Source organism: Callorhinus ursinus, unplaced genomic scaffold (assembly GCF_003265705.2).
Source record: "Callorhinus ursinus isolate GAN/ISIS: 27379988/994484 unplaced genomic scaffold, GSC_fseal_2.0 scaffold18, whole genome shotgun sequence".
Classification (NCBI taxonomy): domain Eukaryota; kingdom Metazoa; phylum Chordata; class Mammalia; order Carnivora; family Otariidae; genus Callorhinus; species Callorhinus ursinus.
In genome coordinates this window covers 5,432,127-5,459,503 of record NW_027397080.1, presented here as the reverse complement: position 1 = coordinate 5,459,503, position 27,377 = coordinate 5,432,127, and the positions used below count along the sequence as shown (strand labels likewise).

Here is a 27,377-nt window from a genome sequence, read left to right as displayed (position 1 = left end):
CAAGCAGCTGATCGTTGCAGGAGAAAGGCCACACAACACTGACTGCCTTCACCTTAACTCCCCGACTACAGACAAATATGGTGAGGAAATACCACTCATGACATAATCAAATGGACTGGTCTCTTACCATCCCTTTAATACTTATTTAGTGGGGGGTCATCTCCTTCCCTGGAAGAGAGTCTAGCAGACCTGTAACTGTTCTTCTCTTAGCAAACAGACAGTTCTACACTCACTTCTGGTCCCAAACCCAGTCTAGATGCAGTGACCAGAATGTCCCGAAGGGACTTGGCATTGAGGCTTCCCACCTGGAGAGTTTGGTAGGAAGCTTGCAATGGGAAAGGGGCTTCATCACTGTGCTCCCTCTGCTCTTTCTGCTCACCCCCTCCCTTATTCGTTAACCATTGTTGGGGATCCACCAGAGTGTAAGGACAGAGGAGGAGGAAGAATAATAGGTGCTCTTGAAATCTGCTCTCAAGCCCTTGGGTGCCCCCCCTCTGGTCGGGTCTGGTAGATGAAGAAAGTCAATGTTCTTATGGTGCTTTGACGGTTATTCCGAGGTTTCACAGCCGGGACACATCTCTCCTTGGGTGAGCTTGACTCAGAGGAATGCCCCTCTGTTCGAGGTGGATGCTGAGGATTCCTTCCTCAGCCTCTGTCCGCCAAGGTCTCCTCAACCCTCCAGACAGCCCTGTGGGTTGGGACCCAAGACAGTGCCGACAGGTCCTCTCCAGCTTCCAGCCCACAGGAAACATTTGTATCCCCTTGCCATAGCACATTCAGGCACAAGATCGGTCCCAGTGCAGCAAGACGCCCTGACCAATGCCGTCAGACAGACTTCCTCCAGCCCTCCAGATTTCCACATCCACGCGTTCCCAAGCATCATCCCTCAGCCTCTTTGCTCCCGGCTCAGGAACACAATTCTCAGCTGTCCTGGTGGGGCCCTGGAAGTCCCCTGCACGAGGCAGAGGTTCCAGAGTAGCATCACCGCCAAAGTGGAGGGAGGACCCTAGGCCTGGCGTCGGCAACATTGCCCTATAGAAGGCCCTTCACTCCTCTCCTCTTGGCCTCCTTTGTCTGGTAGAAGGTTTGAGGAGTTCTGGGAGAGATCCTTCAGTCATTTTCCTTGCAGGTCCCCATAGGGTGATTTGGGCCCTCCACTCTGGGATCTCACATGCCTTGCATCTTGTCTCACATCGACTGGATCTTTTTGCCAAGTCAAAACTTCAATTTCAGTTCACTGAACTGAATTCAGTTCAATTCACTTCACCTCGGTTCACTTTGAAGAGTACTCAGTACCATGTAGGAATTCTGCAGCTCACCAGTAGGGTGCCTGCCGGCTTTAAGATAACTCGAGAGTTAGGGCAATGGTGTCTGAAGGTGCGGGGCTCTCTCTGCCCACTGAGTAGCTGGGTAACCTCGGGCAAGTTATTTAACTCCTCTGTGTCTTCCTCCTCTGCAGAATGGGCTCAAAATGGTCCGTACTTCTCAGGGTTGTAACGAGGATTAAACGAGCGGATGCCAGCCAACTGCTGAGAAGAGCCCCTAAAGTCTAGTGAGTTCTAAGTACAGGTCAGCTGTTACTACTCTCCTCTTTCTGTCAGCCAGCTGCAGCTCAGCCCCGTCTCGGGTGGCTTCCCTCATTTGACTGAAAGAATAAAGCAACCAGAAAGGGAAGCCCTCCTCTTCCTGCCCCCAAACCTACCAGCGTGCCTGCATCTGTGCGGACGGATGTTCTTTCTGTCCTCTGCCCATTAAAAATAGCCTTGCCAAACGCCCCCCCCAACCCGTGCTCGAGATCCTACCCCATCTTCCTTCAGGGACTTGCCTTCCCCTCCTTTCCAGTGTCACTGAGTTCCCCGGCTGACAGCAGGCAGAGAATTTTTAGAACAAGAGCAAAAAAAAACCCAAGCCCTTCCTCAAGCCTGTGTCCCCTGGCAGCCTCTGCAGAATGGGGCTGGAAAGCAGAAGACAGACCCCCCCATACACACCTCGTGGGGACCCTGAGAGAAGGACCTCATAAACCATGTCAAGGGCTAAACACGGTGCCTCGCTCTCAGCAAGCCCAGAAATGTTAGCTCTAGGGTTCTTGTGGCTACCCCCTTGGGGCAACAATTTTCATTTCAGGGCTCACTGCCAGGGTGGCAGCTCTTCAAAAGATATTTTAGGCAACAATTACATTTTAGGATCCAAAGTTGGGATACAGTTCATGTAACAATTCAATATCTCCCTATATTATAGTCAACTCCCACTTGACCAGACACCACCGTCTTCTGCCCGCCAGCTGGCAAGTTTGAATTAGCTCACTCTCTTCATCTTAGTATTTTTTTTTTTCCATTAACGTGTCCGCCACTCTCTCTGCCCTGACCAGGAGAAAACACTTTGGCACAAAGTAAGAAGCGCAATGAGCCTTGGCTTGGGGACAAGTCTTCCCTCCGGGTTGGGGCTTCCCTCTCTGCCATCCCAGCCCTGAGCATGGGGAGAGTCTCTGGAACCTGGGGTGCTTTGCCCTCAACCCCAGCTGCTGGCAGAGGCATCGAGGCTCCCAAGGTGAGCAGGTTCCAGACCTATATTTTGGGGTGCAGAGCAATCCTGCCTCCAGGCTCCTAAAGCCGGTGGAGGAACAACCCCTCCCCCACCAGCTCCAACACCTGTGACGCCATATCTTTTCAGGTCTAAGTGAAGAAACCTTCCCATTCAATTCAATTCACATCCAAATCCATTCAAACCAGAAGGAGCTGAGGAATTCGCTTTCTTAAGATAAGCTGTCTGGGGCGCCTGGGTGGCTCAGTTCGTTAAGCGACTGCCTTTGGCTCAGGTCATGATCCTGGAGTCCCGGGATCGAGTCCCACATCGGGTTCCCTGCTCAGCAGGGAGTCTGCTTCTCCCTCTGACCCTCCTCCCTCTCGTGCTCTCTATCTCTCATTCTCTCTCTCAAATAAATAGATGAAATCTTTAAAAAAAAAAGATAAGCTGTCTGGGTGCCCTCTCATGCCTAAGTCAAAGAGCAAATATGTGCAGAGTGAGCATAATTCTACAAAAGGAAGCAGAGGAGGGAAGGCCCTTCCTCCAGGCCAACACTCACCAGCGCAGACCAAAAGCTCTGGGGCTTGCACGCAGGGTGGTCTCAGGTGAGCAAGGGCAACCCCTCCCCAGGCCGCCTCCCTTAAAATAAGAACGCGCTCCATTGGGCACAGCTGTATTTCTTGCCACCTTTAGGGAGTTCCTTGATTGGGTTGGGTTACCACTAGCCTGATAACTCAATCACCTTGATTCAGTTATGGGTGAGGTCTATAGAATACCTGTGAGGGTGGTAGCTCCATGGGCTTGTTTATCCCCTGAACTAATTTTCTTGAAATATCCAGTGCAGGGTGGGTTCAGGCGGAAGGCCCTTAGTAAGGCCACGAGATGCGGGTACTCAGAGGAGTTATTAGGCATATCACTCCTGGCCCCTGACCAGCCGCTTCCACCACACACTGAGGCTGCTCACTGTCCTCTGTGTAAATGCAAAAAGTCCTTATTTTGTCTGATTATTCCCTTCATCTTAAAACACTCTCTTGCCTGGGATTCCACGACACCCTACGCTCCTGGGTTTCCTCCTGCCCCTTGGGCTGCTCATGTCCAGTCCAGTTTGTAGGCTCCTCAGCCTGTCTGGGGCCATAAATCCTGTTCTTTGTTCTTGGGTGCTGTCACTCCTCCCTTTATGCACATTTTGAAGAGTACATTTCTGCAGATGCTTCTCAAATGGGATGCCTCACTCAGATCTCTCTCCTGAGCTGCCCACAGACAAGGCAAAGGCCAGCTGATGTCCTCCAGGGCACTAGATTCTTAATAAGTCAAAACCAGGACCCATCACCTTCCCATGCTTTCTCCTGCCAGACAAACCCAGTCTTCTAGTACTCCCCATGCACCCTGTTTCCTAAGTCAGAACCGTGAGCGCTAAGCTGCCTTCTCCAGGTATCTCCCTCCCAACGAGTCAGTAAGTCCTGCCCGTTCTGCCCCCTTAATCTATCTCAGATTGCCCCCTCCCTCCGCACACCCTGGCCCGGTGGAGGCCACTCTCCACCTTGTGTCTCCAGATTCACTACAATAGCTCCCTACCCGCGCTCCTCGCTTCCTCCTTCCGTAGAGCCCACGTGCGGGATCCGAGGAGTGTTATCTAAAACATGATTCCAACCGTGTCCTTCTCCGTCTCAAAAGCTTTCAGAGCCTCCTACCTTTTGTAGGGTGAAGTCCATCCCCCTGAAGGAGGCTTACAGAGCCCTTCCAGGAGAGAACGCAGCTCAGCTCTTCAGCATCGCTCCTGCAGAAACGCCCCGAGACTCCACGCACAATGAGCTCAGCGCCGCAGTGAGACTCCCCGGCGCTCTGTGGCCCCGGTCTTCTGCGGTGTTATTTCTTTTCCCTGGACGTTGCGGCCGTAGCAACCCCACCCCTTTAGCTCCGCTAATTCTCTCCCCCACCATGGCATGGGTGCAGCCTCCGGATGTGCTGCCCCGCGCTCCTCCCCAGCCGCGTGCCCCGAGCTCCCATTCTCCTTCCAGGTGTCCCCTGAGCAGTCTCTGCCTCTCTCCTGAGCCACAAGGCCTGGCTCAGCACCCTCCGGTGAGCTTCCATGACCCCTGGGCCTCCCCTAGCCGCCCCTGTCACACGGTCTCTGATGACCTTTCGCTTGTGTCCCACTAGATGGCAGCCGTTTTGTGACAACAGAGGGTTGTTGTCCTGTTGGTTCTGATTCTCTGGAGAACCATGACTAATACAGTGTATTAAGAGTTCAGGGAAGGGGGGGGCGCTAGGGTGGCTCCGAGGGTCAAGTGTCCGACTCTTGGTTTCAGCTCAGGTCGTGATCTCATGGGTTGTGGGATGGAGCCCTTCCCTGGGCTCCTCACTCAGCAGGAAGTCTGCTTGAAAATTCTCTCCCTCTGCCCCTCTCCCCCTCATGCTCAAGCTCTCTCTCTAAAAATAAATAAATAAATCTTTTAAAAATTTTTTTAAAGATTTTATTTATTTATTCATGAGAGACAGGCAGAGGGAGAAGCAGGCTCCCAAGGAGCAGGGAGCCCGATACAGGACTTGATCCCAGGACCCTGGGATCATGACCTGAGCCGAAGGCAGACGCTTAACCATCTGAGCCACCCAGGCGCCCAATAAATCTTTTTTTTTTTTAAAGAGGTCATGGAAGGGGCAGGTGCACACACACATACAGTAACAGGACAGAATTCACGATAAAGCAGAGGTTCTGGTCCAAGGTGGGAGGCTTAGTAATCCTCCTTCTGTGCTGAATCAGAGAAATGAAAAAACATATATTTTAATAAATCCATCTTAATACTGGGAACCAAGAAGGGATTTCCTCAGTGGACGAAAAATGATTAGGAATCCCTGAAAGCCGGAACTAGATCGGCTCACAGGGACACGTCAGTGACCGATGAGTGCTCGAGAATCCCTAACATTTGAGGAATTCTAAAATCATAAAACAGGCACAACGGAGACAGAAGGGATGGTTGTGGCTGTTGTCATTACAAACATGTCCCCTTACATGCCCGGCCCCTTTCCCAATGTAGTCATTTAATGAAAAGAGCACAGAACCAGGTGCCCAGTTTCTGGTGCTGCTATTGCTCCAAGGCTGTGTGGCCCTGGGCAAACTGTCTACCTCTATCTGGGCATAGTTTCTTCTTCCTTAACATGGAGGTAACACTCCTGGCCTGTGAAATTCTAATGGGACCGAGTGAGACAGGTGTGGGGACATCTAATGCAATGACCAAAGGGAAGCTCTAAACTCTCCTCGACTTGTGCTCCAGGGCCTTCCTCCCCTGGCCCCCATACCCAGGCCTGGAGGTGAGCTCAACTGTTGCTCAGTGAGTGGGTCAGTTTTGCTGTTCCCTTCATGTTCAGTCTCTTTCCTGGGTATATGCAGCAGGCTTTCCCGTGGCAGGGAAATTATTGTAAATTGTGGCAATGGCTGGACAGGGGTAGCAGGTGCCTTTCTAGTAACCTTACAGGATGACAGAGAGTGGCCACCTCCCTCACCTCTTTCTAGGGCAGACCCGAATGGCCAGAGGGACACCTTCCACTCCCTGGAGAGCCCTACACTTTGACCCACTGCCAGTCAGCCTGGGATTGGTTTTGTTTGTTTGTTTCTAAGATTTATTTATTTATTTGAGAGGGGTGGGGGGCAGGGAGAGAGAATCCCAAGCAGACTGCATATGGAGTGTGGATTCCCCCCTGCCCCCGATACAGGACTCGATCTCAGAGATCACCACCTGAGTCGAAACCAAAAGCCAGATGCCTAACCATCCGCACCACCCAGGCACCCTTGGGATTATTTTTATGAGCTCTGGGTTGGGTTCTGTCCACACCATGTCCCTAACTGACTGTTGGGTGATTTTGAACAACCTCTGGGCCTTTGTTTAATTTATAAGATGGAAAAGCTGTACTTGAGGCCCTCCAAGTCAAAATGTTGTAGAATCTTGGACTCTCTTTTAATGGAATCTGAGTCATAATGGAATTAAGCAAGGAAAGAATGCAGAACAGTGAACCCATCACACAGACCCTCATTATGCAGAAGAGGCTGCCTGGCCTCGCTCCTGCTCAACGTCCTCCCCCTCATACTTTTGCGGCCCCAGCTGGGCTTTCGGCCCCCTCCCTGCCTTCTGTCCTGCCTCTTGTCCCTATGATGTCCCTGTCTCTCTGCCCTGTGCCTGCTTCAGTCACCAGTGACTCCGACCAAACTGGTCTTCTTCCCACCTCCTGCCCAGACCACCTGCCTCCTCTTAATAGTTTCACCCCTTCCCACCTCCCTGCCTGGAGCCCCTCCACCCTTGCCTGCCCCCCTGCTCCTCCCACCACCTGCCTTCCCCCTCTCCCTCTCCCCTGCATCCGCCGCCGCTTCCGACTTGCCCCCCTCTTCTCCCGCACCTCTCCCTTTACCCCGGCCTCTCCTCCTCCCCCTGCTTCTTCCCCCACCGGCATGGGCCTTGGGCCCAAATAGGCCTCCCCTGCTCCTGCTAGGACATCTGCCCCAAACAGCCCTCACCGGGCCTGATGATATCCACACGCCATCACGGGGGCCTCGCATCCCTCCCAGTGGGGGCCCTGGCCCAGCCCAGAACTCCTGGGAAGGCGGTACCCAGCACCCTGGTGACCCGGTAAACATGGGGGACGCTGGGTGATGACCAGCAGGCATACAACCAGGAGGGCCACCTCCCTCAGGTAAGGGTCTTTTTCCCAAGACGGGGGGCTCAGCTACCCCCATGTCCTGGTTATCTTGCTGCCTAAGAATAACACGTGCCTCTGTTTCCATTCCCTACATCATAGATAAATGGGGATCTTATTATTTGACATAAGAGACTCCACAGGAAGTAAAGCTTGGGGCAGATTGCTGAATCTTGATGATCCTTGTCCATCTCAACACATAAGTCAAGCACACCGATACACACACGCCGTGTGCACCAGCGGGCCCAAGTCACCACAACCCTGAGCAGAGCTCAGCACGGAGCGCAAGGCAGCTTTGGCCTGATGATGGTTTGAATGGAATATTCTGAGACGTTTTGTTTTGCGGCCCTTTTATGCCATCTGAAAAACTTGGTTCTAATCTCTTAGTTTCTATCTCATGTTGATCAGCTGAGGTCCATGTGGCCATAGAACACATTTCCCCTGGGATGAGGAACCTTTTTTTTTTTTTAACATCAGGATCAGAGGACTGAGTTAATCATGCTTTTATCATTGGCCTGAGTGAGGCCCCTCTTTTGTTCTATTTATTCACTTTCATGCCCATTTCTCACTTCTCCTCCCCTCGTGAAAACACTACTCAAAATGTTTTGACGTGTATGTGTATGTATTCTCACAAAATCTGTGGTGTTATTTTGTGAGCTAGACTTCATTCTGTTTACTACCTTTCACCCAGCACTCTCTTTTCAAGATGTGCCTCCGTGTGTGTGTCACCTCTGCTTCTCACTTCCACACTGTGTCCTGCCAAGCGTCTCCTCTAGATTAGACTCATCCATTTCCCCAGGGACAGCCACACACCTAGACGCCCTGACTCTCCACCATGGTGGACACTTCCAAACCAACCATCCTGCTACATGCCCACTTGTGATACTATGGGAGAGTTTTTCAGGACAGGTGCCCAGCACTGGGAGCACTGAGTTAAAGAGTCTAATCTTCCATCATTCACGTGCAAGTGTTCTTGTTGGGATGAGAAATTGTTCATTAAATACGTCTCTAAGGTGAGTTCAGCAAGCTCCCTCTGGCCATTCTATGCCCAAGACCTCGGAAGTAAAATAGTTTTATGAAACCTACAAGATAACCGTTGGCCTTTTATAACCAGCCTATATTTCACAAATTTTCCTGGATCTCAGTGGTTTTTCTTTATCAGTTTCTGGAGTTTTGGGGCAAGTACACATGCCTATGAATCAAGACTGTAGACTCTTCTTGACCACCAGCACCAGCCAACATTAGCGAATGGGTTAACATCTGTTGTCGGGCTTTATTTATAAAGAGGCTACATGATGGACACCTTCTGCAACCTCTTTACAATTTGTTCTTATAATTATTAGTATTACCAATTACAGTAGTTACTGTTCTATGTCAGTCCATAAAAACCTCACACTTTCAGAAGCTATTGAGATCTTTAGTAAGTTCCTTTTCCTTAGGCAGGTTGCTCTTCCTATGTCCCTTATCCCTGTCTCATTGATTGGCCAGGCTTGAAGGGCACCCCCCCTTTGTAATTGTCCTCTTACGCTACCTGGGCCTATGGCTAAACCATGAAGATGCAGGACTAGTGATGGCTGAGCTGGAGAAGAATGCAGGGGCCTACCCTCAGAGAGACCCTGGCTGGAGTTTCCTGGGTAACTTCCTTCCAGGTGCACCATCTCATCTGTATCCCAGCAACACCCAGCATAATCCTTTATGACCACCAAGGCCTTCCCACTCTGAGAATGCACCTCTTGCAGGAAGAGGGAAGGTTTCCAATGTTCTTATCAAAGCTGTGATCTTCTCAGATGGCCCTTACCCTGGAATTTACAAAGTAGCCTTGCTAAACGTATATGCCTATGTAACCACGACCACATCCAGATGTAGAGTGTTTCATTATCACCCCAAATTTCTCTGTGATCCTTTGCAGTCAATACCACCCACCCCAAATCCTCAGGAAACACCAACTGGCGTTTTGTCCCTATAGATTATTCTTGTGTGGGCTAAAATTGCATATAACACAATTTACCCTTTCGTGTCTGATTTCTTTCATTCAGGATGCTGTTTCTGCCATCCATCCATGTTGTCTTGTATATCAGTAGTTCATTCTATTTAGTGCTGAGTGGGATCCCAAAATAGTTTTTCCATTGCACTTGTTGCTAGGTATGACCGTTATCTACCTGTTGCCTCTCGACTCCAAATCAGCCCTTCATTACCTGCTCTGCAATAGTAGGATAGCCCCTTGAAGCAGTTCTCCTTTGCAGTGAGAACAATACCGAGCCATGTCAGTAGATGGTGCTAGAGGGACACTGCAGGAGGAAGACGCGTCCCTTCCCTGGCCCAGGGTGCTTCTATTGGCTTCTCCTCTTCTGACTGAGACTGCTGCCAGAGATGAATGCATGGGGACATCCACTGCACTGCCCCAGCTATGCATCCAGGGCACACAATGCCTGTGAGCTCACAGCCTCTGGCCGACCCCAGTGCCCACCTTGCTACATCCTCCCATCATGGACTCTGCAAACCTCCAGCCTCACACACCTTGCTGGTGAGCAGGACACTGAGTCCCCTGTGTTGCCAACCTGCCGGCCTCAGCCCACGAGCTCCCTAGAGGAGTGTTTCCGGTGGCCCTCCAGACACAGACACGTGCATCCCAGGCCTTCACCACTCTGCCTGCAAGTAGGTTCCCAACTCGGGCTCTCCCGGGGCACTCCCTGCTAACCTCTACCGCCAGTGACCTGGAGACCATGGGCCAAGCGTGACACATTTTTCAATAAGGTTTGAATCCCAACTTGAAGGAGAGGGTCCCCTTCTAATTTGTTCCCTCCTTGGATACTCTCCTTCTGCCTTAGAATCCTCTGTAGAGTTCTCTTAGGGTCACTCCACTGCAGAGGTTAATAATTTTTAAAATTCTATTTTCCTTGTTCAAATTACCATGTGGTTTCCATATTCCGATGGGCCCCTGAGAGGTATGTTAGATGTCTGTATCATTTCAAAGTTTTGGCTGTTATGAATAAAGCTGCCATGAACATTTTGTCTTTGGATGGCCATAGGTTGACATTTTTCCTGATAAACACCTAGAAGGGGAATTGCTGGGTCACGTGGTAAGCGCATAAGCAATTTAAAAGAAATTGCCAAACCGTTTTCCAGACTGCTTGCACCATTTTATATTTCCAGCAAAAATGCTGCCCCCATCCCTGCCAGCACTTGACATTGCCAGTCTTTGATCTGAGCTATTCTAGTGGGTACGCAGCTCCCTGATGAATAATGGTGATGGAGTGTCTTTTCAGATGCCAGTTGGCAATCTGTGTATCTTCTTTCGTGATGCATCTGTTCCAACCTTTTGCCCATTATTCCTTTGGTTCTCTTATTAAGTTGTCATCTTATTAGGAGTCTTAATGGTGTCCTTCACAGAGATTTTAGTTTGGATGAAATCCAATTTATCTTTTTATTTCAGGGTTAGTGCTTTTTATGTTCTAAAAAAACCACTACCTACCATAAAGTTGTGAAGATTTTTTTCCCTACATTTTCTTCTAGGAACTTTATAATTTTAACTTTTATATTTAGGTCTATGATCCACTTTGAGTTAGTTGTGTATAATGTGTAGAATGCAAAGTAAGGGTCAAGGTTTGTATTTTTCCCTTCAAATATCCAGTTGTCGCAGCACCATTTGTTGAAAAGATTATTGAATTACTTTGGCACCTTTGTCAAAAGTCAGTTGGCTGAGCACAAGTCTGTTTCTGCATACTGGTCTGTGCCACTGGTCTATAGGTCCATCCTTATGCCAATACCACAGTTACTTTATAGAAGTCTTACAGTCAGGTGACAAACTCTTCCAACTTGGTTCTTCTTTTGCAAAATTGCTTCAGCTATTCAAGGTCTTTTGCATTTCCAAATAAATTTTAGCATCAGCATGTCAATTTCTCCAGAAAGCCTGTTGGGATTTTTACTGAAAGTGCAATGAATCTAGTGATAAATATGGGGAGAACTGACATCTTCACAATATTGTGTCTTTCAATCCATGAATATGGTATGACTTACTCTCCACATATCGTCGTTAATTTCTCTCACATTGCATCTCTCTGACCATTTTTCTGCAATCATATCTCGCTTTGACGACAGCTGGGAAAAGTTTTCCGCTTTTAAAGACCCAAATGATTAGGCTGGGCCCACCCAGATAATCCAGAGAGCAGAAGTGGAAAATAAGTAAAAGACAGGAACCTGGGCAACATTAGGGCTCATAGAGTGAGCCTGGTTTCATGAACCTTCCCTCAAGGGAGGGTGTCCCCTGGAACTGCAAAGGCCAAGAGCCAGAGCCAAAGCCCTGGAGGTCACGCTGGAGGACTCTTGGGGAAGAGGGTGCTAGCCTTTCCCCTGGCAAGCATGTGACATTGGGACACTTCCTTTATCCATCTTCTGACCCCACAGACCCAGGCCTAGGAGGACAAGGGCACTGCCCAGAAGTGACTAAATGTTAACTTACCTTTCTGTCCCTCCCTGAGGCAGGGAGGGGAAGGGGTGCCCCAGGGGTCGATGACTGCTGTAGTTCACAGTACTGGAGGTCAACCGCATGTTTACCGCTTGTATCAAGTGTGGCGGAAGCAAACAAGACTGCCCCAGCCATATGCCTGAGCAGAGCTCCTGGACCTGAGAGCTCAGAAAGAAATGCACGAGGGGTCAGAAGCAGTGGCCTTAGCTCCATCTCACCTTCTCTTCCATTTAACACTGGGCATCCCTTGTGGAGTCTGTGGAAACAGAAGGCTTTGAGGGCCTGTAAGCAGGCATCGTGGGACAGCTGGGAAGCCGCCTGGCCCCATCAGATCCCATGGCCCATGGACATCAGTGTGGCAACAAAGTCCCCACACAGGAGTCAGAGGCCCCAGTCAGAACTTTTGAGGCCTTTTCCTGAGATGTCCTGCCCTCTCCTGCCTCTCAGCCTTGGTGTCCACCTCCTCTTTCTCGTTTTAGTCACCCGCAACCCTGTTTTCTCTCTCCTAGAATTAAGAACCGTCTTCAGAAAGCAACACAAGAAACCATTTTCAAACTGACTTTAATCTTTTTTTTTTCTGCCCAAATATTGTACATGCAGAAGCCATGTGAAGAATTTTCTCCTCAAGGGAATTGGCAAGAATGTTGTTGGAAAGAGCCGGAAGTCCTCCCCAGCCGTCCACCTGCCACCTAGGAGCCACAGCGAGTTTGGAAAGATGCTGCACATAGAAAATGTATAGGAGCACAAATATAAAAGGCTAATTGCTTCTTATCTAAACAGTGTGCTTGTCAGTCCCTATCAGTGATCTCTTTCTTTGCAGGATGCATTTGGAAATTCTAAAAAAGGGGTTCCTGCCTCCTGTGAATTTACATTCTGAAGGAGTGGATAGACTAATCAGGCCAACTTTTCCTAAGGAAGCAGCCGCTCACTCTGCCTGCTGAGGTGAGGTCTGCTGAGAGATTCTGGAGAGAGGGGTGGTTCAAGAAGCAAAACACTTGGATGGGGAGTAAGTGCCCCCTCTCTTCCCGTCAGAGGCATTGCCTTTCACATTCTCAGGTGTTCGACTCTCTCCCATGGATGTCATTCTAGAAGCAGAGAGGAGGACGGACCCAGTCTCATCTGCCGGTGGGGGTACTGAGCTATGCAGGACGCGGCTGAGGGGGTCCCATCACATCAGCACCTTGAAAATTGTCCATTGTAGACAACCCTTAAGTATTTCCGGTCATTACACAAGAAGAAAAGAGGGAGAACAAACCACAAAGAGGTGGAAGCAGAGTCTGTTAGGATTCCCAGAGTTCTTGTCAGAAGCAGCATCTGAGTGCAGATGGATGAGGACCCGCACCTAGTCGGGGCACCAGGAGCTGGACCAAACCAGCCCGTGGACCCAGGCGCACCAGGCTGGAAACCCTCTTCGCTCCAGATCAGACTTTTAAAACCTGGAGGGAACCATGGAGCAACTAGCAAATGCTCTGATTTTGCACACGAGGAAGCTGAGGCCCAGACAAGTGACGAGTCTTGCACAAAGTCACACTTTGGGACAAAACTGTATAGAACAGGCTTTGATTCTCTGTAGCCAGCTATCCAGGCCATCGAGCTGGGGGGCGGATGCTCTGTGGCCCCTGGATTCCCAGGGCCCCTTTCTTTAGCCAAACTCTCTGGTACCCAGTCCCCAGGGACCCATCCTGACGTCGGTGTGAACTCCCTGGGCGGGGGGGTGGGGGGGTGGAGGCGCAAGGCCCCTGGCCTTACTAAGTTTCCAACTAGAGCCCTGGAAGGTTTCCCCAAAGCAGTAACACACTTTTCTCAACAAGCACTCACCCCAAGCTAGTCTAGGCCCCTGACAGAATTCAGTTTCTCTTACTGGTGTGGTTTTCCTCACAGGCACAGCCAGGTTGGGCCCACAAAAGCCCGAGCTCGGGGTTTGGGGGGAGAAGGAGTTGCTTTGCTACATGGAAAGATTAAGCCCTTTGTCAGAGAACAAGGTCCCACCATCAGGCATGCCAACAGCCGAAGCCGCCTTTGTGCAGCTGCACCGGCAGAGTTGGTGCCCAGGGAGACCAAGTTGCTCTCTTTGGCATCACCGACATTGCTCTGAGATGCTCAGGCACTCTCAAAATCAGCCTTTCCCAGCCAGACCGGGCCCTGCCAGCTGCCACCAGGCCTCCCCTGACTGGGCGGGGCTCCCCTGCCTTCAGTTGTGAGTGTTTGGTTTTGCCCCATCCTCTTCTGACCTGAGTGAAAAGCAGACTTGAGGAAGAAGACAGGAGAAGAATCTATACGCCCATCTCCTCCCTCTTCGTTCGATGAAAGAGAATCCAGTACAGGAAGCAGCATGTTCACGAGCCTCTTTCCGTGTCAGGATCGGGGAGGAGAAAACGTCCGGGACTGGAGCATAAAGGGAGGAGGCAGCAGGGAGCAGGCCTCTTTTTCTCCATCTCCTTGCAGACGCCCGCCCGCCCGCAGAAATGCTGCGGGGCCCACCTGGGCCTGAGCGGTGCACCCTCTCCCTCCAGCCAGGTGGGGGGGGCGCCTCGTCCCCACCATCAAGCAAAGGCAGCCGTTTCTTGCACAGAGTTTGCACAGTGCAGGAAGCAATCAGAGACCCAGAAGAGCGGCCTTCCTGAAGCTCTGCTGCTTTCTGGGCCGAGGAGGATAGGGAATCGGAGGCATCGGGGAGCCCCCGAGCCCCCACGGGGGAGGAGCTCAGCAGCCCCCCCCGGGCAGCAGGGTGTGGAGCGAGAACCCTGGTTGCACGTCAGGGTTCCTGGTCACGCAGTCGAAGATTGTGCTACATTTCGTTTCCAGAGACGTACCCTTGGAGGTCTCTATTGTCTCTGGGGGGGGGGAGGGGGCTGTTCTCCTCAAGGCTGGCAGTAAAGAAGAGCTTGGGCATGCTTGCCCTGGTAGGGGTCACTCCCCTGGGAGAACTGGCGATCCCACGAGTGAGGAGCTACCCAGGTGCCCTCTTTCTGGAGCCCCTGGGCTCTGCCTTACCCCGCCCCTGGGATGCCAGCATGCCAGGAGAGCCTCCTAAGCCCTCCGCTCCTTTCCTGGGAGAACTGGGAGGTGGAAGAGATGGGATGGGGAGGAGTTTCGGAGCTGGTTCTTCCCTGAAAGATCAAATCCCCCTTGTCAAACCCAGACGTGGCCCCATTTACTGGAGCCTGATTCATACCAAAGGCCCTCAGACGTCCCTGTAGGGATGGAGTCTATGAAGGAAGTGGGACACGTTGAACAGAGCAGAAACGTGAAGACAGATGCTCTGAATCATCCGTCACGGTTCCTGCCCACAGCCCAGCATTGCTGCAGGGCCACCCCCATCTCTGCCGCATCCTCCACGAACCTGTCAGAGCAGAGGAAGGGGATGACAAAGAGCCCCGTCCTGTCCTCAGCTCTGGGTCTCACCTGGGGGAAGCAGGCCTGCAGAGCCAGGGTGTGGTACCTGGCAGTGCGTCGGTCCCAGGTTAGGGAGCACTCCGGGGGAGAGCGTGTTGCCTCCTCCCCCCACCATCCCCTCTTCAAAGATGCTCCCCACCCCAGGGAAGGCCAGGCGGCACACTGTGGCCCCTCCTCTCCTGGGACAGGCTAGCTCCCCAACAGCTTCTCAGACAAGCCCCTGTATCGAGGAGGATGAGAAACAGACCCTGAAACCCAGCCATTCACCATCACACACGCGTCAGCCTCAAGTGAACTCACCATCATGGGGGGAAATCCAGATGCGGATTGGTAACTGATTTGGTACAAAGTGTTGAAGAGGGTAATTCCCTAAGGTCAACCTGGGGAGAATTACTTCCCATTAAAGAGGTGGGATAAGAGCGGCCCAGCTCCTGGGCAGTTTTGGCGGCTAGGGCCCGGAGGCAAGTCAGCGCCAGTTACCCACAGGTCGGGCCCCAGCTCTGGCTAGGCCTTCTGCTGTGCTAACCTGCCCCCAGAGGCAAGGGGACCGTGGCCTATAGCCACCCAGAGGCAGGCTCTCTGCTGGCAGCCCTCCACCTTCCCTGTCTTCCCAGGCCCCTCAAGCAATGAGGGTGCTGTCCCTCCCTGATATCTCCCATCCCCCTGGGTCTCGGTAGCACCACTCGGGGCTACATCAGCAAATGTCTACGCCATCCTAGGAGTCATTACTAATCCCGCCGTTCCAAAAGTTAGAGTATGTTCACGCCATCCTGAGGGTGACCGTTCGGGAGAGGTGAATACAGCACAGACAGGACATAAAATACCCTTTTGTGAGCGAGTTTCGTCCCTCTCCCCACCCTAGGGTCAAAGAGTACACTGAGCCCTTTGCCTTATTTTTAGAAACATGAGAAATGCGCGCATTATCCAATCCCAACAACGGGAGAGAATTTCTGCCTAAAGAGAAAACTCGACCCAGCTGCCTCCTCCCTCTCCCGACGCCCACAACCGTCCTCATCTGTGATAAGACAAGATTGGAGGCTTTGGCAAGAGCCAGGAGCCCATTTGGTTCATTTCTTACTGCCCTTACCCACTTTCCATCTGTGGGCAGGACCAGTAGGGTTTTCCTGGGAGGGAGGTTACCAGGTTCTGGCTTCAACCTGATGTGGGTCCCTACCAGGAACGGAGGCCCTTTGTCTCCTGACAGCTGCCTCCTCCACCTGCCCTCAGAATCCACCTCTATGCCCATCTGTCTGGCTTTGGTTATGAATGGAGTCCAAGCGCTCCGGCCCCGAGACCGCTCCACTGCTCGGCTGGGTAGCTCCCCTCCACCTTGAGCATGTGGGTCAGAGTCATGCAGCACTTGGGGCTGACGTCTGGGGAAGAGGCAGAGGGACGGTCTTCTCCATACCTTGACCCCTCCTGCCACCTCTTTTCTCCCCACCAGACATGGACCCAAGGGCTGCTGTGTCCACACCCTGGGCAACCGCTCACCTTTTGCCCTAGACCCGCGGAGGGAGAGGACAGATTTGGGCATTCCTAGCAGACATCTCATGGGTCCAGGCCCTGGTACCCTCCCCCACACAGGGCCCAGCTGTCATACGAAGTCAGGGTTTGAGTGGCTTTGGGAAGCTCCAACCAGACAAGGGTGGGAAGAAAGCAGAGGCAGGGGGAGGTGCCGAGAGCAGGCCAGGCCCCTCTCCGGAGGGCAGCCGCAGAGTGCAGGGAGGCGGGGAGGCAGAGAGGGCTAAGTATTGCTTGTACAGAGCTGGTGACTGTGGCAGTCTAGCTGAGTCCAGAGCCAGGCTGTCCGTGAGGCCAGGAAGCTGGAGCCCAGGTGAGTCTGAGCTCCCAGACAGGGACCCTGGTCTGGAAATGAGCAAACAAAGAGAGACCCAAATGATCGACCTCACGCAGCTAATCCCCAAAGGTCAGACAGGATTCTCAACAGTGGCACAGGGCAGGTCAGCCCCAGCCCTCCTCATTCCAGCAACAGCCCCACCCTCAGCGCTTCCTCCACAAGCCAGGCCCCACCGGGATGCAACCCGAGGGGGACAGGGCCACCCCCAGGGCCTGGAGAGCACACAGGTGCCTCAGGGACCATCTGCTTTGGCAGAGAACATCCCCCCTGAGGCCAGCCTCCAGGGTGTCAAGACCCTCCAAGTCCACACCTCCTGGGGTCCACTGGGAGAGCTCCTTTGGCATGTTGGAAGCGAGGAGGAGGCTCGGAGGAGGACAGGAGGTGAAGAACAACGCTAAGGGAGGTGCCCGCACTTCCCTCTAAGGGGCCTGGCCAGCCACCCTGGGAGCTAAGTCTTCCTAGTGTTTCGCTTGTAGGAAGGAGGCGGCTCCTGCCGAAGGGAGGAGACGATCTCCAAGCCCTCAGCTTCCCAGGCATGTTCCGCTCCCCCGGCCCCCGGCCAGGGCACTAGATGAGCATGCGACATGCTGCAGGTGCATTCGGTAGGAAGAGCTGCGAGAGCACTCGGTGGGGAGGAGGGTGTCGGGTCCCCGAGGGGCCTCAGTGTGGCCAGCTGCAGTGGGTGCTACATTCCTCAAAATAGAGCAGCGGTGCTGGGAGCACAGGTGGGACAAAGGACGAGACAGAAAACTAAGCAGGGACCAGCAAAAGGCGGCCCGGACAGGGACACGTGGGCTCTGCCCCGGGCACAGGACCAGGCAGGGTGGATGGGTGGCCACATTCCCCGCTTCTGCCCCTGCACTCGGGGATCCGCGCCCACACAACACTCCTTTGGGTTTCTTTTCAACAAGACACACAGAGATGTGGATTTTAGCTCATGTAGTCACCAAGACTGGCTATACCCAGACACGTGAACAGACAGAACATGGTCACACACACACACACAGACACGCACGCACACACTAGTCTCCGCTGCCAGTTGGGGTGGGCCCAGTAGCCGACAGGCATGCAGCAGGGCAAGGGGTCCAGAGAGACACGAAGGCTATGTACAGGGGGCGGGGAGGGGGCATCAGGCACCCCTTCCCACACTGTATCCCGGCCTCTTCTGAGGTCCTTAGGAGCACGAGGGGCTGGTGGCACTCTCCAGGGAGGATTGGGACAGGCGCCTGGTGAGGGATCCAAGTGTCGAGTCTGCCACTGAGGACGTGGGGAAGAGTTTGTACCAGCCCGTGACCGCAGCACTCAGGTCCAGCTCGTCCAGCATGATCTGGGCCATGCCCATGAAGCATTTGTGGTCCATGCGGCCGTAGTCTCCCCAGACAATCACCTGCGGGGGAGGGGGTGGGAAACGGGGGGCGCTGAGCCAACTCCCCGACTTCAGGGCTCAGTAGTGGACCCAGGAACCTACAAGCCTCACCAAAGCACAGATGAGGCAGAAAGAGCCGGAACCAAGACTGATTTGGGGGCAACAGCTTACTGAGCACTGAAGACAGGCCAGCCTCCATTGTACAGACTTCTCTCCATTATCTCAACCATTACAACCATCCAGGTAAAGGTGCTACGTATCATCATTTCAACAAAGAGGCAACAACAGCTCAGAGAGGTTAATTAACCCAAAGATACACAGTAATTGGTGGCAGAGCTGGGATCAGAACCTGGGTCTGACTTCCAGAGCCTCCCAGCATCCCAGATGGCAGCCTTCCCCACGAAGAAGCAGACTGAAAGAGTCTGGGACCTGAGTCACAGCTCCTAGTCTGCTGCTGGCTAATGGCGGAGCTTGGGGAGACCCCTGGCCCTCACTGGACCTCAGTGTTCCCAACCAGAAAACTGGAAGAGGGGAAGAGACTAGCCCAGTGATTTTCAAACTTGTATTTTTATCAGTGGATCCTTTTCTCAAAATGGAATCCCAATATATATGTATATATACATGAAAACAGACACCCAGGATCCTCCCTACCCCCAAAGAACCCCAGGGTTCTGCAGTCTGGCCATTTGCGACCCCAGGGGCCCTTGCCACGCAACCACCTCAGCCAGAGGAACAGCCCTAGATGAGTAGTTACACAGCCCAGACAGCCCCTGGCTCAGGCCTCTCCTCTGCCACCCATGTGGCCTCAGGCAAGGCCACCAGCCACAACCACCACTAATACTCTGAGAGCAGCTGTCTATGGGCCAGGCACTCAGTGAGGCCCTCCACGTGCATCCCTCATTTACGCTTCACAGCATACCGCCCACGGACCATGATGGAGCTGGAACTTGAACCCAGGACTGAACCCAGAGACCAGCCCCCACTTAGCTTCTTGCTAAGCACCTCAGGTGCTTCATCTGTGAATGGGCGTGATGATCCCTCCCTCGCGGGACTGTTGTGAAGGGCACTGCACTCTCTCGGAGTTGGGGTGGCGTCATTTGGCCTGGGTCACCTGGGCTCTGCAAGTCGCTAGCTGAAACCTCAAGTGAGTCACTTCACCTTTCTGAGACTGCAAGATGGGGAGAACATACCTACTTCACAGCATCATCTGGAGGCTGAAAGGAGGTCAGGATTGGAAAGCCCTTCGCCCAGAGCCTGGCACGGAGCTGATGCGCAGTAAGCATTAGCACCAGGCGGAAAGAGAAGGCGGTGGTCAAACGCTGCTTCTACCTACAAGCTGAGCAACCTGGGGTTGGGGGGGGCAGTGGACTTATCCCCCTGAACTCTGGTGTCCTTACAAATCAACCAGGGGCAAAAAGCCCTCACTGGGCTGTGAAAACAAACGGGTCATGTGCATTAATGCACCTGGTACAGTGCCTGGCACAGGATGCATCACACATGAAAGAGATTTTAAATTACAACTTGCAGTTTTGGGGAGTCGTCCTGCCCCAGGGGCCCCGTAGCACTCACCTGCAGCACCTTGCCCTGGGGCCCCTCATCGAAGAGCAGAGCCTGCTGGTACAGGGGGTCACAGGTCTTCTTGGCCACCTTTGTCTTCTTTTTGGTCAAGCAGGCCCCGTTCTCAAGCAGGTAAACCTTGATATAGGTGGCTGCGGGATGGGAGAAAGCATGCTGGGGAGGGGTCCAGGAGAGACTGCTATGGCCTGCTCCATCCCCTAACGTCCTGCTGCTCCTGGAGGTGAGCAAGGTGAGTGGGATGAGCTGACCAGTGGAGAGCAGTAGAAAAGACGGGCTCAAACACTGACTTGTCCATCCTCCCCTCCCCCCAACCCTGTCCACTGGCCTTCCGGGCCAGCCATGACTCCAGAGTCGAGAACACTGATCTAGGCCAATGGGCAGCTGAGGACACGCTAGACCCAGAGCTCAGTTGCGCACCCCTGCTTGTCAGGACCCCGTATCCAAAACCCCTCTCCCCGCTGCTTGGCCTCACCTGGGAGGGATTTGGAGCCTGGTTTGGGGGTCAGGCCCCGAGCCTCAATCACTTCCACCTCTAGCTGGCCACTGCGGTCCATGATGGCAATGTGCACGTCCCCTGCAAGGGAGAAAAGGAACCGTCCAGGCAGAGGCAGAGCCGGGGCGGGCCGGCCAGCTGCTGTGCAGAGCACAGTCTGCAGAGGGCGCTACAGTGCTGGAAAGGGCATAACATGCAAAAGACTGCTTGCGCCAGAAAGGCTCTCCAGAGGCCACTTGAAAGCAGGGGAGAAATACTTTGATAGGCCCCTGGGGCAAGGGCAGAGGCATGACCCTCAAGGGGCATGCTTGCGTAGCAACGAAAGGCTGCCAAACTCCCAGTAAGTCCCAGTGAACTGGGGGGCTCCCGTCTTACTGAGCAGAATAGCAGCCCTCGGCCACTCCCCAAATATTTACAGACTCTCCTTTTGAAAAGATGCCGAGATAGGAGCCTGCGCAGGACAGGAGGCATTGCCTGGGAATTGGGGCCTGTTCGCACCCCGGCCAAAGGCTGCAGGGAAGGCCGGATCTCCTGGAAGCAGAGAATTGAGAACTTCTCACTGCGCTCCCACAAACGATTACCTCACTGAGGCAAGTTCTGTATGAAGTCATGTCAGTTATTTCTAGAACTCTTAGCTTTGTTCAACATCAGTTAGCGGAATTTGAGATTATGCATTAGTCACTTGGAGCATTCTTCAAAGGAATGCAGCATCATAAGCCTGATGCAGAGAAATTAAAATTGGCCAGACTTTGGGTTCAGCCACCCATTTTAGATACTCTGAGCTATCATGCAGTTGTTTGTATTTGCATACTTGGGAAGATGGGGATTTATTACTTTCAGGAAACATCCTGGAAGTCATCACCCTCCCTCTAGCTATTTCTGACCTCCCCGTGGGGAGGGAAGAGGGGAGGTCTCACTCTAACATCCCTAAGGAGTTGAGCAAAGGCAAGCCTGTCCTTCCCACTTCTAGACACGAGGAGGCACCACACACAAGTGTTCTAGGCTGGGAAGGCCCAATAGCCTTGTGGAGGTGGCTGGCTCCTCTCACTGCCTCCCAGTCCCTGGCTGGGCCTAGGGCTGGGAAAAGCAAACTCCGCAGGCCCTTAAGAGCCTGTGAGCAAGGGCTGAGAATTAGCCAAATCCTACCCCAGGGCCAGAGGAGAGCTGGTGCTCACCCTCTGAGGGTCCCCGCGGACAAAGGTGTCTGTGGAAGCATGTCTGAGAAAACCAAAGCAGTGCAGTGGGAAGAGTACTGGCCTGGGAGAGAAACCCAGCTCCAGTGCAGGGCTCGCAGCAGGGCACAGTCTGAGCCCCGCTTCCTCATGTGCTGTGAGGTCGAAGGTTGAACACTGTTCCAATGAGGACTGAGTCCAGATGCCTGGGGGCAGACTGCTCAGGTCGGACTGATGGGGAAGGGGGAGAGGCAAGGGGGCATCTCTGGGGAAGCAAGTTCCTGGGAGGAGCCCCCAGAGCCAACACAACTAGTATCTAAGACAGAGGGAGAGAGGGAGGGAGGCGGGAGGGAGCCAGAAGTGCAGCTGAGAGGACCGAGTAGAGACCCAGGAAATAGGTCCCAGTTGCAGGGAAGGGGGATGAGAAAATTATTTAAAAGGCTTTTAGGTGCCAGGCAGGTAGAAGTAACAAGTCCAATAAGACACAGTTCCTCAGGAGTAAAACACTTCATTCAAAGCATAGAATAGGAACTCGATGAATTGTTGTTAGATTGCAGAACTAAGGCAGGGATTCTCTTTCCCATTTTACAGATGAGGAAACGGAGGCTCAAAGAAAGGGAGTGACCTGCCCAAGGTCACACAGAGCACCAGGGGTAGCACAGACTCCCTGAACATCAAAGCTGTGCCACCTCTGGTTCACTGTCTACACTGAGCAGGTGCTTGGCACCGCCAGGCGTGCAGCTGGTGGTGGGAGAGTGGGTGGGCATGTGGTGAGGGCGGTCCGTGCTGTAAAGCCGCTGCGGGGTAGCCCGCAGAGCAACGCTGGAACCCCTGTCCTCTCTGAAGAGGGAGGGACCTCGGAGGGCCCGGGCAACTCCTTCTGGCTGGCGCAAAAGCCAGAGTGAGGGCTCCTTTCTGCAGCTAGCCCTGTGTCGCAGGGGGCCCCCACGGAGCTCACCCCTTCCGTGGCGTGGCTGCCATCACCCCACTCGCTCGGCCCTCAGGAAGACTCACCCATCGGTGGCGTTGCCAATGTCTGTCGCCCCACAATCTGGGCTGGCCCCAGCCCATCCAGGAAATCACTGAACTGGCTTTCAGCCCCAAGCCGAGTGGTGGGGAAAATGAACCTGGAGGAAGATGCAGAGGGGCACATGAGGTGGCCTGGGTGGTGAGATGCAGTGGCTCCGCCCCGTGGACACTGGGCCATGCCTCTCTGTGCCTCAGTTTCCCCTCTCCATAGCACGAGGGCCCTGCTTTAGCTGGGGACAAACAGAACTCTTCATCTCTGCACGTTAAATAAAAATACTCTGATGTCCCTTGAGAAATAGTAAACATAATAATGTTATCTAATCCTCAAGCACCAGGATTTTTGAAGGTGACCCTTAAAAGGCAGGGCTTGCGGGACACCTGTGTCCTCCCCTGGGGATACGAGCGCCAAGAACCAGAAACATAGGCCAGAAATTTCGATGCCTGGAGCAAGTTCTAAGAACTGAGGTTTAGTTGACCATATGTTTGGAATCCAAGTCGATAACGTGAGGTGGTGCCCAAAACAGCAACCGAGACCAAAATAACACAATTGCAGGGTTGAGATAAAAGGCGAGCGATGGTGGGTGGTCCCTAGTTGTGGGGCCTGGAAACAGTAGCGAGCAACACTGATAGTGATCGAGAGCTGGGCGGGCGCCAGCAGCGCACCAAATGCTCCTCACGCGTCTGAGTTCATTCCTGCCATTCTGTGCAGCGGGAGCTACACTGGTCTTACAGATGAGAAAACAGAGGCTTCGAGAGGTAAGAGACTTGCCTTGACTGTAAAACAGTGATGCAATGCCCACCTTGCAGGGTTATGGTGGCAATTGGGGCAGCTGGTGCATGAAACGTTCCAGACAAGCAGGACACAATAAAATGGTAGTTATGATGTTGCTGCTGTGAACATCGAGGGCAGTGCCCCCCCTTATGCGCTCAAGGTACATGTTCTGGGGGTGGCCAGCAGAGAAAGGACCAATGGGGGAGGGCGGACCCAGCTCTGCTCGGGGGGGCTACAACGGACCAAAGTTCTAAGACCTCCTAGAATAGCCCAGGTATCTGGCCTGAGAGATCAGACTCTCCCAGAACGACTCCCCACTTGGAAAGTTGGGCTTTGAGTCCCCTATGGCCAGCGACAGGCAGGGAGAAAGACGGGTTGCATACACTTGTCAAAGAGGGCCTGAATTTCCCCAACAAGGCTGGCCTCCACTCTGCGGGAAGGGGCTTCGAGGCCCACCCACTCTTACTGGCCATCAGCAATAACCCCAGCCTGCACTCTGAAGAAAACCTGAGAAGGTTAAATAAGGTCACGGACTCTCAAGGTCACAGAATTTTAGGAGCTTGGTCTAGAGAGTGTAGAGGTTGTGAACAAAGGCTATAGAGTCAAATGGCCTTAATTCAAACCCTGACTCCACCACCACTGAACAGGTGTGACCTTGGGTGGGTACGTCACTCTCCTCCCATGCCTCAGTCTCTCCACATGGAACATGGAGATCATGGTAGTACCGACATCCCTCAGTGTTAAATGAGACACTGTTTTTGGTCTGATGGTGACTGGTAGATCCCAGAGTAAGAAGCACCCATCTGAAGTGCCTAGTGACGCCCTGCATATGCAGTAAATGCCCCTGGCCATTTGCATTCATGGAAGTGGGCACAGTAATGAGACACAAGATCACAGAATCCTAAATAATAGAGCCACAGGGCCCTGCTATCAATGGACTTTGATGAAGCCGAACCAGAAAATCTTAGTCGTATAACCAGCTTCATAGATTTGGGAGCAACCAAGGGAATATCTAACCTAGTGACTTTTTTTGAATTTTTGACTGCAACTCCCATGCAATGGAAAAAATATATTTAACATCATAGACCTCTGTGCATCCATATATTAAAAAATCAAAACAAAAGTTCACAAGGTAATTCATCCTCACACCACAGGATATGTTTGAAATTTCTATTTCTTTCCCTAATGCTGGTTTTGACCCACTAAACTGATTTTACTTCCTGCCTGAGTCACCAACCACAGTTTGAAAAACACCGATCCAGTCCAACCTCCTTCTCTCAGCTCCATGCAAGACCACTTGTGAGAACTCCATTCATCTGAGCCGTAACAATTGTTTCAGATCGAAAAGGATTCTGGGTCCACATTTTCCTCCGGAGCCCTCTCGTCTGAGGGCAGTGTGTAGGTGCTTGGGGCTGGGAGGCATGAAACATACAGATGGGATGCACTGCCCCTGGGGCCGCTGGGGGGTTTGGATGGGAAACAGCAGCCCGGAGCAAGAGGAAGACTGGGCGCAGGCAGCGGATGTCCACGGAAGGCAGGGATGCAGAGGAACCCAGACATCTGGACCCGAAACCCAGCCGGAAAGATTTCCCCGCCCTGCCCCCCGACTCTGGGACTAGAGGACCATGCGGGAAGGTGGGGACCAGAGTGGACATGGGCTGCACGCACGTGCCCTCGGAGCTGTTGCTGTTGGTGCTCCCATCTGTGGACTCCCGGCTGCCCTGGCGTGTGACCCGACTCCGCATCTCCACCGCGATGCCCGTCTCTGTGCTCCGCCGGATGTTGCTGCGCAGCTTCTTGGTGGCCCCTTCTGGGACCCCCGAAAACATAGAAAGGGAACAAGGTCAGATCAGTGATGAGGCTTCTGTGGGAGTGCTGCCAAGGTCACCTCTTGGGATGGGGCAGGACAGGCAGGGCTCTGACTGGAGGCAGGGGCGCTGCTGAGCCGGTCTGCACAGTGACAGGGACGAAGACTAGAAAGATGGCTGGAGGCAGAGCATCAGGATGGTGGGGCTGTGGGATGGGAAGTCACCAGGTGCAGCCCAGCCCTGCAGCGTTCACCTTCATCCCTGCCAGGCTCCCTGATGGCCACCTTCCCAACTCAATTCCAGACTTTGCCCCAAATGGAGAAAGTGTTCCTTTCTCTTGTGGAAAGGTTGCTTTCTCTGGCATTCCCAGATTTGCTTTCCCTCTTCCAGGTACCCTCATGAACCCTATCACACCCGGACCTCACGCTCCACCTCTGTGATACCTTCATAGGCCAAATAAAACCCCCATGGGAAGCTTGGCCACTCTCAAACCAACCTGTATTCTCAAGGTGGGTCTGAATGTGGAGGGGGGATGTGTGTGGAGGGGTGCAGAGGCCATTAGGGAAGCAAGATTGAGAAAGACCACTAGGTTGACCTGAACTGACCTTGGCTTTGAGAGAGAGGTCTGCAGAAGAACCCCAGAAACCATGTGGTGAGAACTCACTCCGTGCCTCTGTATCTCTTGTTTGGAGGGCCCTCTACCCTCACCCCAGCCCCCCTCTTGAGCCTTGCAAGGAACATGGGGCACTTTGCCTCTCCTAGCAGCACACCATCCTGCCTGGGTTTCCATGGCAACCTCCTCAGCATTGCAGCGAGGTCCCCCTAGACACCCTCTCCTCCTGGGGGTGGGGGGAGCAGAAGACGGGTTGAACTGAAGGTTTGTAGGCCTGCCCCTGCTGAAGCTTCACTGCCTGAAGAGCTTGATAGGAAGGGAAGGTGGCATCACCATAAGGACTGTGCCAAAGGAGCCACTGGTTAGAGGCCTGGGCAAATTAAGAGTGGAATTGCCACCAGGGCTGAGGAGGCTGGGAGGGGGGCTGGCAGCACAGCCTCCAAAAGCAGTGGGGAGCGGGGAGCTGGTTATGCTGGCAACCCCCTCTCCGGGCCACACCCAAATGGTGGGTTGGGGAGACATTGTTCAAAATGCCAGCCTGAGAAAGGGGGGGGCTTCAGTCTCCCTGCTTCATCCTACTTACATTTCAGGAAGTCCCACCAGGGGGAGGGAAGGCTGAGAGGGCCGGCCTCACCAATGGATGGGATGGGAGGACTGGGGGTGGGGATGGGCCGGTGGTGAGGAGGAATGTCTTCTCTGAGGCCAGCCCAGCTTCTGGGATATTGGAATAGCTACTATCCACAAGTCAATGAGACCACTGATATGTCTATCAGTCTGTCTGTCTCTCTCTCTCTCTCTGTCTCTCTCTCAAACACACACAGAATCACTTTAGCTGATACGTATTTCTTTCACACAGGCATAAGCAGATACACATGAGTGCTAACAATCACATATATGAGTACAGCGATCTCCCACACCAGGTCATGTATATTCATATAATGGGCACACAGTCACAAACAGTCCTACTAGGTCTTAGTCACACATATACGTGACACACTGCCACATACATGTGACCGTCACACCATAATACCTGATTGAACCCCTCCACTTGATCACACACAGAGATACAAACTCACAAACAGTGTGTAACCCACCACACAGAGGACTGGGCAATGATGGTGGGCATAGGGGGCTCACCCTATCCCTGGCTCCTAACTGCCACATCCCCTCTAACCCAGTTAGGAGACAGATGGGTCTGTGGGAGCTGCACTTTACCGTCCCCCATATCTCCCCTCCCCGACAACACACACTCCGAGCTGAAGCCAGAGCCTCACCACCCCATGGCCCCAACCCTCCTCTCCTAGACCCACTTGGGAGTAAATTTACCTTCTTTGACCTACCCAGTGCACTGTGATCCCCTGGGTAGGGGTGTCACAGAATCCTGAAGTATTAGAGGCACCTCGCTAGCCCCCCACTGCCATTCCACAGATGGGGAGCCTGAGGTTCACGTGCTCACAGGGCTGGGGTCAGACCCCAAGCCCACACTCTCCTGGTCTACTGATGGCCTACTTTTCACTCCTCTCCATCAAGTCCATATTGGTTTGAGAAGTGATTCAGCAGATATTAAGTTCCATATCTTCTGGGTGGGGAGAAAGCTCTTGCAGCTTCAGAGAAAATT

The 27,377-nt window shown here is 53.1% G+C and overlaps 1 protein-coding gene across 4 annotated transcripts in view; it reads right to left on the bottom strand.

Moving 5' to 3' along the window:
- Window positions 1-12,218: 12,218 nt before the first annotated feature.
- RIMS3 (regulating synaptic membrane exocytosis 3) overlaps window positions 12,219-27,377 on the bottom strand; it is a 40,356-nt gene continuing 25,197 nt past the window's right edge. For all 4 annotated transcript variants that reach the window (XM_073902823.1, XM_025857118.2, XM_073902822.1 and 1 more), the window contains exons 4-8: window positions 25,007-25,148; window positions 22,552-22,664; window positions 20,345-20,446; window positions 19,864-20,003; window positions 12,219-18,315 (exon numbers count right to left, since the gene is read on the bottom strand). In XM_073902823.1, the coding sequence (XP_073758924.1) occupies window positions 18,103-18,315; window positions 19,864-20,003; window positions 20,345-20,446; window positions 22,552-22,664; window positions 25,007-25,148 (710 nt within the window). In that variant the 3' untranslated portion in view covers window positions 12,219-18,102. The remainder of the gene's footprint in view (window positions 18,316-19,863; window positions 20,004-20,344; window positions 20,447-22,551; window positions 22,665-25,006; window positions 25,149-27,377) is intronic.